We start from the raw sequence: 13613 nt of genomic DNA, 5'->3' as shown, positions 1-13613 counted from the left end.
CTTCCAACTTGAGGGGAAAGAAGAATGAAATAGACGCGCGGAAGAGTCATAAAGGTGAAGAGCAAAGCGCCCTGTGGCTACGGCTATGAAACATCGCATTTTGCCTTTTGCGACATGTACACGAAGTTATTGCGCACCATTTTGATGCCGTGAGACCCGTCGTACACCCTTCTATAGGTATTTGGCGCCGGTGGACCCGTCGCACCCAATTTTATGGATATCTGGCGCTGGCGCACCAATCCGACGCCGGTGGACCCGTCGCACCTCATTTTATGGATATCTGGCACCGCCACACCAATCCGACGCCGGTGAACCCCTTATTATAGCTGTCTGGCGCCGGCGCACCAATCCGACGCCGGTGGACCACCCCACCACATCGTACTGTTAAAGATAGCGTTCCACATTAGATCGTGTAAACAGTCGGCTACTATACAAGCAGCAGTTAGCATTCGTGTTTCCACTTTCTGAAGTCTTAGAGGTGAAAGCGATGCGGAAAGTGGATACGACTATGGAACGTTTGCAACGTCCCGTTTACCTTTTACGACATGCGTACGAAGATACTGCGCGATAATTCTACACCACGACACAGGATTTCGACGCCGGAGACCCGGACTTCAGACTTTTTTTTTGTGATGTTCTCTTCGCTCGCCTTCACTGATCAATTAATTAAAATTAATCAAAAATTAATGTTAGTGACATTTTCTGCAAAATCGGAATTTTTTTCTAACAACAATTTGTTCTTTTTTTTACTGTAAATAAAAGGGAAAGATAGCATAGCTTTCTTCATAGCTTTCTTTCTAAACGCGTCAGTTCAACGTTTTGAGAATATTCACACTTTGGCTTCAAACATTCCTTCGATTCCAATATAATATACACAATTTTAAAGCATTGCTCGAACTATGGGTTTTCTTCCTTTTTTTCCCAACAGCTATGAATGAGTGATGTTTAACATAAAATAACGTGAACGACATCATCGTACTGATAAATATAACGTTCCTCGTCAGATCATGTAAACTGTTGGCTACTATTTAAGCAGCCGGTTCCATTCGTGCTTCCAATTTCTGAGGAAGACATGTTACCAACCTGAGGGAAACACGCGAGGAAGCAAACATACGGAGGAGTAATAGAGATGGAAAGCAATCCGAAGTCAGTGGATCTGTCGCACCTCCTTTTCGAATTTCGTGACACACACACTCACACACGTGACAGAATAAGCCGTCATTATATATCATGATCATGATCCTGATCAAAAGCAGAACACAAGTGGACGATCACATTATAAGAAGAATCAGCGATGGATGGACTAAAAGAACCCTAGAGTGGAACCCATGAGATACTAAGCGCCCCCGAAGAAAATTCGCAACGAAATGGGCTGATAAGTTCGCTGCACCGATACCGGCCGAGATCTCAGCTGAATACGGCTCGAAAACCCCGTAAATATCACTCACAAAACTTTTGGACATCTTAGATGAGTGAAGACGGGCGACATTCTGTATAATAACGCACTTAGTCCGTGTGCGTATGTGTGTATGTGTGTGTGAGTGTGTGTGTGTTGAGGAGAACCAACCTTGAGGAACACACCATCCTTGATAGAAGAACACTGTGCCACTGATGAGCCGCTGTCGAGACCCATTTTCATGTGTATGAAATACGCGATAGCAATAACAAATCAAAAACTTATCGCATTCTCTTTTGAGATTGAGATATTACTTCTGAAATTTTTCAAAGAATGAGTACCTCTTTCTTACAGAACTCAAAAACCAAGAAGTCAGTTGTGATTTATGATTTTTCTCTAGCCAATATCTTTTGCGAAGACTTTTTCCCACAAGTCTTAGAAATATGACAGATACTATTTGGAAATAACAACAGCGTTTCTAAGTTTCTAGGTTTTTCATAGAAAACATGCCATGATGTTAAATAGTTTCAGTTGAACACGAAAAAAAAAGAAATGGGAAAGTTTGTTGTACGTTCAATCCTCGTATTAGATTAGACCGTTGACTTTTTTCATTTTTGAATGTCTTCATCTTTTCCAACATTTGCACAAAGAGTTCTTTTGTTTATTTCGTAATTTCTCCTTTGTAGAATTCGTCTGCTACTTCGTTGCGTGTGAGTGTGTGTTCTTTTTTTTTGTTAAGAAGTATAAAGCTTTTACTGTTTCACTTTTTCACATTGTTGTGAAAAGAAAACTTCGTTGTCCCAGGCTACAACAAAATTTCTGTACTTCTTTTTTTCTTGGTGTTAGAGTTCGGATCATGAATATTTTTGCCCTGAAAAAGTGAGCTCGAAGTAGGGCGTGTCCCGCGACGCCAAATGAGCGTGTGTGTATCAGAAAGAAGTGAGACGCTCAGAAGGAGTTTCACGATGTTGAAGTGGTGGATCACCGCCAGAAGCCAAAAGGATAGAGCACGAGTCTCACAGCGTCAGATTGTGCACCCACGCTGGAAAGTACGAAAATGGATGGGACAAATTTTTTCAGAGTGAGTCAGATGCACCCGTACCACATCACTTGAGTGCGTTGGCGCTAGAGTGCCGCAAGATAAGTCTCACGATATAATAACGCCCCGACACATGAAAACATTAAAATGAAGCGAGAAGGGTTGCCTGGGGGCGATTGGTCGAAATGTACTCCTCCGTGGGTTCACTCATCTATACCTTACACTCATTATGCTTACCAGATGATTTCTTCAGGAATTATACACACGTACCAGACGTCCGCTTTAGTAGGAGCTAATATAATAAAGAGCTTATTCTGTCACGTGTGTTTGTGTCAGTCACGAAATTTGAAAAGTGGGGTGCGACGACTCCGCCGGCGTCGGATTGGTGCGCCGGCGCCAGATAGCTATAAAATGGTGTGCGACGGGTGCAACGGCATAGAAATATATAAAACATTATATATTAAACATCAATCTTTGATAGCTATTGGGGAAAACAGAAAGAAAACATACTTCGAATAATGCTTCAAAATTGTGTCTGTATTATATTAGAATCAAAGGAGTGTTTGAAGCTAAAGTGTGAATATTCTCAAAATGTAGAACTGACGCGTTTAGAAGGAAAACTATGAAAACTTTTACCTTTATTCACAGTAGGAAAGAAAGAACAAAATGTTGTTAGAGAAACAGAATTCTGATTTTACAGAAAATGATATTACCATTAACTTTTGATTAATTTTGATTAATTGATCAGTGAAGGCGAGCGAAGGGAACACAACAAAAAAGTCTGAAGTCCGGCTTTAGCTGGACGTTCAGACTGGTATATATACCTATAAAAATAACATATTATATATGTGATAGTACATATAATACGGCCCAAGAGGACGTGTGCAAGCGGCTGCGTGCACGTCGGCGGAATTTCAGATCTCCATCGGCCTTTCTCCACTGCTCTTCATTGTCGTCATGAATACCATAACTGGAGAACTTCTGAAGTCTGTATCATGGGCATAGCACCATGCTGATGAAGTCACGCTGGCGTTTGAAGATAAGGAAGAAGTGTAGCAGCAAATTTAAGCGTCTCAACATCAAAAACCATCGTCTTCGAAGATCTTGAGATGTGGCTGTCACAAGTACTGTACCTGCGGAAGCGAGTTTCTAGTTGTTTTGTTCTAGTCGACATTGAAAGCTACACTCAACTTCTCCCGGATATCTTCGTTGCGATTCGGAGACTCCAATTATTTGTCGTATAATCCTGATTTCTAAAACTTTGAGACCATTTTCCACTTCCCTGGTCACAAGGCTGCACTCAGATTAGAAAGTTGCAGGTCGAATGATAATTTTATGTACCTTTGAACTAGGGCGGTACATCATCCTCTTGTGGTTATTAATCGCCACTTAAACCGTGCACCGTTTACACTAGCGAATGCTTCGAATACAAGACCGATGAGGTCATTCAGCCGAGACATTTGAAGGGCTTGGGCGTCACCTTTCTGACGTTGAGAAGAAGCCCAAACGTTTCTAGGCTATTGTGCCACCTTTGAGTTTGCTGCTCCACTTCTTCCTTGTCCTGAGACGCCAGCGTGACGTCATCAAAGTGGTATATTTTCCATGATGCAGACTTCAGAACATCTCCCTTAAGTATGGTACTCATCACGACTGTGAAGAGCAGCAGAGAAAGAGCAGAGCCTAGCTGAATGTCGACGGATAGAATTGGGCCGACGTGCGCGCGGCCGCTTGCTCTCTTTTTCGTTGCTTAGATTTCGTCGAATCTGATTAGCTTGGTTTTTCCTCTGAAAGTCGCCTAGTTAGCTCTACTAAAATCATGTTGTCGTGAAACGTACCAAGTGACATTACTCGGGAGAAGCTCTAGTGCTTTCTCCAATGAAAAAGAAATCAATCGATCTTTCCTTCTTACAAAACTTCTCAATCAGAAGCCCTGTAACGCGAATGGCGTCTGTGGTACTGCAGTTGGCGAAGAGGGCGCACTGCTGGTGACCAGGTGAACCACGTCTCAAATTCTGGGTCGATGATGCTTTCAAAGGTGTGTATAAAGTGAGGCAGTAGTAGAATCGGCCAGCAATTCAAGCAGTGTTCCGGTTTTCCCTTCTTTTTTCAAGGAGGCATTGTGCTACGTTGCCAGTCCGAGCGTCTTCTTTTTTGCCTCTTACTATGACTGGGTTCTGAAACTGCGTTAGTCAGTTCACTGGATCCCAATCCCGTGACTTCTCATCTGGACCTGCCGAGTTTTTATCCGCTTTACTCGTTTTAGGGCCAATTCAGTTTCATTTGTCTTTATGTCTATGTGTAGCTGGAACAATAGACAGTGCAACTGCAACTTTTTTGTTGAGCTTTTTTCATAGTAGTTACGCCACCGCATTTAACACCTAACATTAGTCCTGGTGTTCTCAAAGACGGGAAGACGGCTCTGAAATAAGACCACGGTGATCTTGATGAACTGGCGAAATAATGCCACAAATGTAGCGGTTCCGAGAAGGCTTGAACCATGTCAGTGACAAGCAGTGAACCGCAATGTTTTGGAGGGTAGTTCTACCTGTGACTTTACTGTTTAAAGATTTGTGTTAAACGACAGAGCGTCTTTGCCATTTGGTAATATTGTAATAGAAAACAAAGAGTTACTTTCAATGGAGGAACGTAGGAAAAGTGTAATAGGAAACAAACAACAACGAAACGCTAAGCCTCACTTGTAATCAGTAAGCATAAAGTAAGCTACTTTCATATTTGTTATTTTTCCTTCTTTCTATTTTCTCTCGGTTTTTTTTATCATGTTGCACTGAACTTAGAAATGGAAGCCAATACTCTCTGACTTACAAATGTAGTCATATATTGCCTGGGTCAGGAAAGTTGAGCAAGGCAGCAGGAAAGATTCTGCACACTTGCTATGGACTGTTCCTTCTGTGACTTCTTTGCGGTCCGAAATGTCTCTGAAATTTTGTAAGGTCATCTTTGTAACACGCAATCAGTTACTTACGTTTTAGCTTCAAAATTTGCTTCAGGTCCAGTTGTCGTGGATGTCGTGAGTGTCATGAGAAAGTAATGAGCATTATCCATCCCTGCACTCTTAGTTTTCGCGAAGCAGATTGACCGAGACTGTGTTCACACCGTGTTTGAGGAAGGTACAAAGCTCATATTTTCAGCAATTAGTTCTAAAGTCTTTTCTAGTGCAAACACATACATTACGCATTTCTTATCTGATTCCCTAGTCACTGATTATTCAGATTTATACTCAGTTTTATTTGGTGTCTGCGTCCAAATTGCTTCTTCGAACATTCTGATCTAATCTCTAGCACACGTGATCAGTTCTTCACCTCTGTAGTTGCTGTGTGACCGCTTATCTCCAGGTGTGCTGATGTCAAAACCAAAAGTACGAATTTGGTTTTGCATTTATTTTTATTAGGGTGCTCGGAAAGTATGTGCCGAAAATTTCACAGTAGCGCAGATTTTTGAGATGTCCTGGAAGTTCCCGTTCTAAATATATTATATAAGGACACTACCACTTGTATACAGAACATATCTGGCTCCCTCTTCCTTGACTATTTCATCCCATAATGGCCGAACATTCCACCCATATTCGACACGTACTCCTTTACGAGTTCGAACCTGGCGATCCCGCTGCTAAAGCCCACCGAAACTTAAGTCATGTATTCGGCACTGAAGTCCCTTCTGAGCGGTCTGTGGGCGCCTGTTTCCAGCACTTCAAAGCCGGAAACAAGAAACTCGAAGATGAGCCTCGCTCTGGTCGACCCACTGCAATATCGTTCGTCGAACTGAAGAATCTGGCAGAGCAGCATCCATATGAAGATGTGCAGTATTTTGCTGCCAGTCTTGGCTGTTCGCTGTCCATCGTGAGCAATGGACTGCGATCTCTCGGAATGGTGAAATAGCTCAGTCAGTGGCTACCACATGCATTAAACGACGGCAACCGCCAAAGACGCCTGATCTGCACTCTCCAGAAGCCGCAGATTCGACTGGCTGGACACCATTGTCACTGGAGATGAAAAATGGGTCCTTTACGTCAACCACACCCACAAACGTGCGTGATGCGCTAGGGATGGAATGCCGGATCCTTTCGTGAAAGGTGAAATCCATGAGAAGAAGGTCATGCTTAGCGTCTGGTGGGGAGTTCACTACCGTTTCGAACTGCTGCCGGACAACACGACAGTTAACGCCAAGGTCTACTGCGCTCAACTGCAAAGACTGGCCGACAAGATCTGCAAGGAGCACTCGATGCTCGACAACGTTCGCCTGCTGCACGATAACGCGGCCCTCACATCGCGTAGAAGACTTCCCAGAAAATTCTAGAGCTCGAATGGGAAGTTCTACCACCGTACAGCCCGGACCGTGCCCCGAGCGACTACCACCTCTTCCGATCGCTTCAGTATCACCTGGAAGAGAAGCACTACGATGATCGTCACCACCTCGAAAATGACCTTCGGGCTTTCTTCGCCTCCAAGTCGCCGGAGGTCTACGCCAAAGGAATCCGTGATCTTGTGAGACGTTGACAGAAGGTTGTCGATGTTGATGGAGATTATTTCGTCGAAAAATAAAATGTTGTTAAAAAGTTGTGTTGTTTTGGAATTTTCTCGTATTTCGGCAGATACTTCCGAACACTATAATAGTTATTTTAGTCTAGATTTGTTACTCCCCGACCGAGAGGTTTAAAATCTGTTATCTGTGACTGAGTCGGTTAATGACCGGAAAAATAATTATAACGATAAAACTTCACTGAAACATCAGCAAAAATGACCGATCAGATAAGTTGAAGACTGATGCTATGAGATGTTGATCATTGCTGTCGCTCGCACCTTTACAAGTTCAGCATATTTCGCTATGATTTTCTTTGTTACTGGACAGTTGCAGTGAAGAACTCCATTCATAGCTACGCTTTGTCGTCAACACCGGCATCGATGAGTGGGCCCTCTTGAAATGGGTTTACGATGGATAATCCCGATTGAACACCGATAAATTCAGGTGATCTTTCTTAGTGCAACCATTTTATTCACGTTGTAATTTTGCGGTTTCTATAGTTCTCTACAAACACCTTCACACATATACGATTTTGATGTGTGTTTTGATGTGGATTGTGATATGAATCTGAATTAGTGCAGTAATGACCCTTCACGAAATTGCAAAAAAAAAACCAAATGCAAGAAATGGAAAGTTGCAACCAGTGTAAAAAGCTTCGGTACCGTCCATTGATCAGTCATGATCTAAATTTAGATTTCAAAACGAAAACTGAGAAAAACCAATTCATACCTGGTGGATACGACCTCTGCAGATGGAAGAAAAGTTAAGAGAAGAAAAATTGGCGACACTTGTGTTTTCAACCATTCGGTTTACTTGGGCTCACTTTTCTTTGAAGTATTTTGAGCGTAACGGATGTACTTGGGTCGTTCCCTTTCAAAGCGTGCATACCCCCATTTTTGCATATTAATACATTGTGTAGTGGGATCATTTTAATGATGATGTAACGTTTTGTGAAGCGAGTTAGTAAAGCAAGCTGTTCTATCCCAAGGCCCTCGACCTCGATCTTCCTCAGGCATCATCCTCCGGATCGGTGGGCTGGCTAGTGGAATTATCGGGTTGGGGTTTTGTAAACGTGTCCCATTTTTGCATATTAATACATTAATAATAAATACATGACTGTTGAAAATATGCAAGGATTTTAGTTCTCTGAGTATTTGATGCAAGTCGCTGGAAAAAGCGGGAGCCGATGCTATCTCTTTCATTCTTCTGTGACTCAAAATCAAATCGATCAAAAAAAACTTAGCCTTCAACTCCAAATAAAGTACAGAAGCTAAATGAAAAGAGATTTTCTTGAGAGACGAGTTGAAATTGTGAAAATCACCGAAGGGAGGAGAAAAGCAAAAGGAAAAAAAGTGATCGGAGCAAAGCCCGTATGATGTCTAGTAGAGACCCCATAGCCAGTAGATCGAAGATGCTCCACTGCTCTACATTGTTAATAACATCACCATTTTCAGAGTTCTTGGATCACTCGTCGCTTAAACTGGATAGATGAATTGTTCTGAGAGCATCTGATCAGAAAGGTTGACCCATCCATCCTTCATCGCAGTTCCCCATTCATATGTTCTCATTCAGCCGATAATTAAAAGCAGAACTGGAGTTGCTTCAAGAATAACAAATCTTGGTCTGGAGAATGTGGTGGCAGAACCACGTAGAATTCAAAAGGCTGGTGCAGTTTGTCAGCGCAGTTCCTTGACTAAGTATCCGTAGGATTGAAGATTCTGGTGCAAAAGCGCAGCGTGTCGATGAGGTCACTGGCACCAGAAGGCAAGAAAGAACAAGACGGACGAACATGAGCATGGTGCAATAGTTAGCAAGCTTTGTGGAAATCCTTGACTTTTGTGGAAAAAAAAATCAAGAAATTGAGTAGATGATGACTGAAGTAGGTGAAACTGCACCAATGGGACTGATCACCAACCTTCCTAGAACTGATAGTTTCAATAGTTTAGACCTGGCCGCAGCCTAAGGCTATCGGTAGCGTGTATGCAGTTTTGCCGAGCTAATGGTTAATGACATGCATGTTTTGTGATAATAAAACTCTGACGGCTTTAAATGAAACGTATTCAGAACCAATATCTGGAGGTTTAGTGCTGTACGTCTCCAGATGATCAGGGAAGTATGAAGTCGTAAGGGCGTAAGGGTCATGAAATGAAAATGTCAAGTTGAGGGCTTGATGTCTTATGCTTTGGCTTTGAAAACAAAAATGACGTTAGGCAAAGAAGAGGCGTCACCGGTAAGTTATGTGAGTTGCATGTTCTCGATGGTGCCATCATGGTATCATCGACCGCAGGAGCGGCTTCTGAGTCCAGCTCCAGGTAACCAGCAAGGTCGCATTATCCATACCAAGTGCGTTACCGGGAAAATTGGGTATCACGAACAAATAAAGCGATAGCCGTCAAAAATGGGACAAACACTGCAAAGAATTGACAAAGTTCTTGAAATCACTGTTTCGCGAGTTGGTTGCACACAAAACAGCTTGTTAATCGATCCGTAAAGAATCCCAGCTGTAATAAATACAGCATGAAATGTAGCAAATTGCGACGCACCTGCGCGCGTCAATTGTGGGCAATCTTCCGCATTACGCAGAGTGCAGCTATCAAACCGTGGCTAGTAATTCGACTGTAAGTGCCCGGAGTTGGCGTCTTCAATCTTTCTGTCATATCACATGGCCAAATGTGGGGGGCATACCTCAAGATTGTATGTATCCATTACGAAGAACATACTTGCGTACTGCTGCGTATGTACGGACTTGTGCACACGTACTTTCGCTGCTGCCTTGTACAGATCTGTGCAGCACTACATCAGCGGTCATAGTAAGATCCAAATGATATGAAGCACGGTGCAGCTGCGTTTCAACTGATGCTGTGGAGCGTAGCGGTTAGGATCGGAGGCCCTTGCTAGCACCATTCTTCGCTGCGGTTCGCGATGGTTTCACCTCGATTCCAATCGTATTCTCCACCGAGCCGCTTCGAGCGCAGCCGCTTAGGTAACTGCAGCCAATTTCATGCTGTTTTGATCCTCCTATACATTGTCCGCGCCACATACCGCTACGCTGAGATTTTACAATTGCAAAAACATGGAACGACTGGTTCCGCTGCGTTGATTGATACAAAGTAGACACTGGACAACAGACCAACTATGGCTGAAGATATTCTGAGTAATTGAATGAACATTCACACTGGTGCGTATTCGATTCGATCAAGAGAGAAATTGGGTGACCTCAAACTGTTTGAAGAAAGAAAGGTACAAGCTGCTTCTACCGTTGCAATCAGTTGCGCTTAAAAACTTGAGACACAGTAGTTTAGAACAACTTCGCCTAAAGAGCAATTATAGATTGGCCTTGAAATGTGCCCAGTCATTCATAAATCTTGCTCGACACTCTGCTTCAGTCGTTCGTGACACGCCCCTCGTCAGAGAAGGGAGCGAATTGCAAGCGTTCGACACCAACCCGCTATTTTCCAATGCTCTTCGTCAAGCCGCCTTCGGAGTGCGCCGAATCCACTCGGTGTACGCACGTTCTGGAAGAGATCGGTCTGATAGTATTCTTTCAAACGCTCCAAATCTTCCATGTGGCTCACAGAGGGTTTTGAAAAAAACTCACCGATTGGAGAGGTTTGACCAGGGCTTTAAAAGCCTCTATCTCATTTTCGTTCCATTCTTCCCATACATTTATTTGTCTTCATTGAGAAAGAGGGTTTTCTCTTCTGGTACTCACTTATAGTTACATTAGATTCCGTTTTTCTGCATTCCCGAGATCACAGGGATTCCCAACACTTTCGCTGCCGAGGAGAATGCGCTAATGATTGCTTTGTTGCGGGCTGCGTGAGGCCGAACATGGCTTTCCGAGATCCGTGAGCAATAAAAATCTATCAGAGACTCTTCTTTCTAGGGTCTGCGCTCGGAAACACAACTAAATGTGCCTCTTGCATCTATCTCATTGTTGTCATGATTGAGCTAATAGTGCTTCGAGAGTGTTTAATACCTCAGCAAACTCATGGAACTAATTATAAACTCTTACTGATTACGTTTTCTTTTTACATTTGTTTGGTTGGTTTTTTTTTTAAATCTTAGCTTCTTGTCCAACCCTGTTAGTTTAACGTTTCGCTGCACGCAAGGCTGTTTCTGATTTTACCTTTCCACCATTTTCGATTTAACATAGCCAACAACCTCCATTACTGCAGACGTTTACTACCTCAGCGAGTATTTGAGTTCGCTCAGTTCTTCTTGCGTAAACTTGAGACGGTTCTCGTAATCAGAAGAGGAATTATGCAGATGCCGACGAAAGCGAGCTTCCCCTTAGTTCAAGAATACTTGTGAATGGTTATAAGGGACCGCCTTTGCCGCTTTCCTGCTTGAACTTCTTTAGTTAAACTTCTTCACTTCTTTAATGAATACTAATTTTTATTTTAACTCACTTTAGGGACGAAATTTCCGGTCCCAAATCAGTGTACGAAACCCAATGGTGCGATAAAGCATCGTTTCTTTGGCAGCATCAGCTGTGGTCACATCATCTAATTTGTTTGGGCCTTTCCCTTGAACGCAATCGAATCACAGTTACCCACACTACAGCAATTCATTAGGTGCTAGCCTCAATCAACTGTCGTACGTGTATCGTCGGCAGTTGATGGCCTCATTTAACGCAATGTTCGTCGGAACCCGACTGTCTACGCCAAAAACGAACAGAAGGAGCAATTTGTAAGGTCAAAGTTGCAACGAAATCTCGGACACGTCTCATAATTCATAAAGAAATAGGGATGAATATTGCCGTTTATCGAATGCAGACGCCACGAAATCCTGAATGAGCTCAATTTTCACTAAGAAAAATGAGCCGAACCACATTACGTTCCTACGCTTTCTCCGCTTTCGCTCGCTGAAGAGAATTCCCTTGCGAGAAGTTTGCATTGGTTTCTTTTAAGTTTTTAATATCCAACAACTTTGTTTTTTATATTCTTCTACGAGACGACAATATGATAGGTTTTGTGGAGACAGTTTCCATTAAATATTTTCGATGTGAAATTTCAGTTTGTGCGTTGTTATTCAACTCGGTTTCTTCTTTTTACCTGTTAAGTTTCTACTGTCGAATGCGTCCCCCATTATGTTACTTTCCATTCTTTACCCAAAAGTTTGTTGTCATCAAAAAACAACGTTCCTGTCCAATTTTCTGTTGGAAGCTTCTTCTGACAGCGAGAGACGTTATTTTTTTGCGCTTCGTAACCCTTACTAAGAAAAAATAGTTGTCGGCTCATAGAAAAGGTAACAACGCTTAAAATGTTGGAGCAGTAACGGCCTCGACAGAGGAAATATCTCGATGGGATGACAAATGGGAGGTCCTCTTTCGAGAAGAATAATCCTCCCATGGAAGTTCTTTTTCAATTTTAGAGTTTTAAATTGGTATGCATTACGCTCAAAGCATTATGGTATGCAAACTAATTATGCACATCTTCTATACTTTTCATTCTCGACACACATAAATGTGTTGCTGATTTTCACTTTCTTTTACTACCTAAATATTCTAGAAAGGGGACTTTTTACTGCAACGTTATGCGAGGCGGACTGTCTTCTAGCAAGAGGAAAAAAACGAAATTGTACATTTTAAGCGCTGGTAAGCTGCGTTGTTGATAGTGGCGAGTTTGCTACTGGCCTATGCTTTCAAAGGACAGCGCGTGTAATCGGCCGGCATCGGTGCGGACGAATGGCGTAATAAACTGCTTTTTGCGGCGACGACCGCTCAATGAATGTCCGCATAATGCAGTCGAATCGACGGTCCTCAATACGTTGCCTTTGCGGCACGACTCCCCTCCCTGACTTCTTGTTGTCTTCTCCCAACCAACCCACACAGCCACTTCTTGTCACTGCAATTAAGAGCGAAATGTGCAGGAGATATAATATCACCTGGTCGCTTCCCCTTTCTGTGGACGATTTTGCTCTCCACTAGCGACTTACATGAGAACTATGCAGCCATTCAGTTTCTTGGCGAGAGCCCAGCCCTCGTTCTGTTGAAAAATGGACTAAACAAGGAACAGAAGAAATCCATTTGCTGCCTTCGGTGACGTAGATTGCATGTGACATTAAATCCCGCTTTTGTCTCCGCATTTGCGAGGCTGCTTCTTGAAGCAGGCGGGAGTCATATTGGACTAATGTTGCAAGTGCACACATGCTCAAAAACAGACTTGGACAAGAGACGGGATTTGTTGTGTACTGTAAACGTCGAATTTGTCGGATCACACACAAACGGCCAATCCTGACCAGCTCCCATTTTGTTGTGGTATGGGATCGTCAACAAGTCGTTCACTATGGATCTCATTCTTTGTTGAAACGTAGAGCTGGAATGAGCCTTCTGCAGACCTTATTTCAACCACTTTTTGGTAGTTGGTCTCACATATAGTTTATATTTTATTGATACTTTTTTCACATTCAGAAGAGCAACAGTGAAAGCGGGTCTTCAAATCCTTCGAAATTTCTGTGTACTCTCCATCTTCAAGCCTTACTTCTTTTTTCCATATATCACTTGCTACTCCGACCTATTTGTACTGCCGATTTTTCACGTACTGATATCAGGCAACAAACTAGATGAAGTTAAAATTTCGGCATGGCAACATACGCTTCTTCCCGCTGACGTTGTTTTGCCTGTGACAATGGAAT

The 13613-nt window shown here is 42.8% G+C and overlaps 2 protein-coding genes across 3 annotated transcripts; both read left to right on the top strand.

Moving 5' to 3' along the window:
* Nucleotides 1-5995: 5995 nt before the first annotated feature.
* RB195_018265 (uncharacterized protein) lies at nt 5996-6331 on the top strand (the record flags this gene model as incomplete). The annotated part of the gene is made up of 1 exon (XM_064185618.1): nt 5996-6331. One exon carries the CDS (start codon nt 5996-5998, stop codon nt 6329-6331), a length of 336 nt encoding a protein of 111 aa, XP_064041499.1.
* A 172-nt stretch (nt 6332-6503) lies between these two features.
* RB195_018264 (uncharacterized protein) lies at nt 6504-6949 on the top strand (the record flags this gene model as incomplete). 2 transcript variants are annotated; one of them, XM_064185617.1, is made up of 2 exons in its annotated part: nt 6504-6686; nt 6740-6949. In XM_064185617.1, the coding sequence occupies 2 exons, from the start codon at nt 6504-6506 to the stop codon at nt 6947-6949; spliced, it is 393 nt and encodes a 130-aa protein (XP_064041497.1). The 2 variants fall into 2 exon arrangements, with proteins under 2 accessions (XP_064041497.1, XP_064041498.1); XM_064185616.1 differs by having other exon boundaries at nt 6504-6749.
* Between the last annotated feature and the right edge of the window lie 6664 nt (nt 6950-13613).

Source organism: Necator americanus, chromosome II, assembly GCF_031761385.1.
Source record: "Necator americanus strain Aroian chromosome II, whole genome shotgun sequence".
Taxonomy (NCBI): Eukaryota; Metazoa; Nematoda; class Chromadorea; order Rhabditida; family Ancylostomatidae; genus Necator; species Necator americanus.
This window is presented reverse-complemented; position numbering and strand designations above follow the sequence as displayed.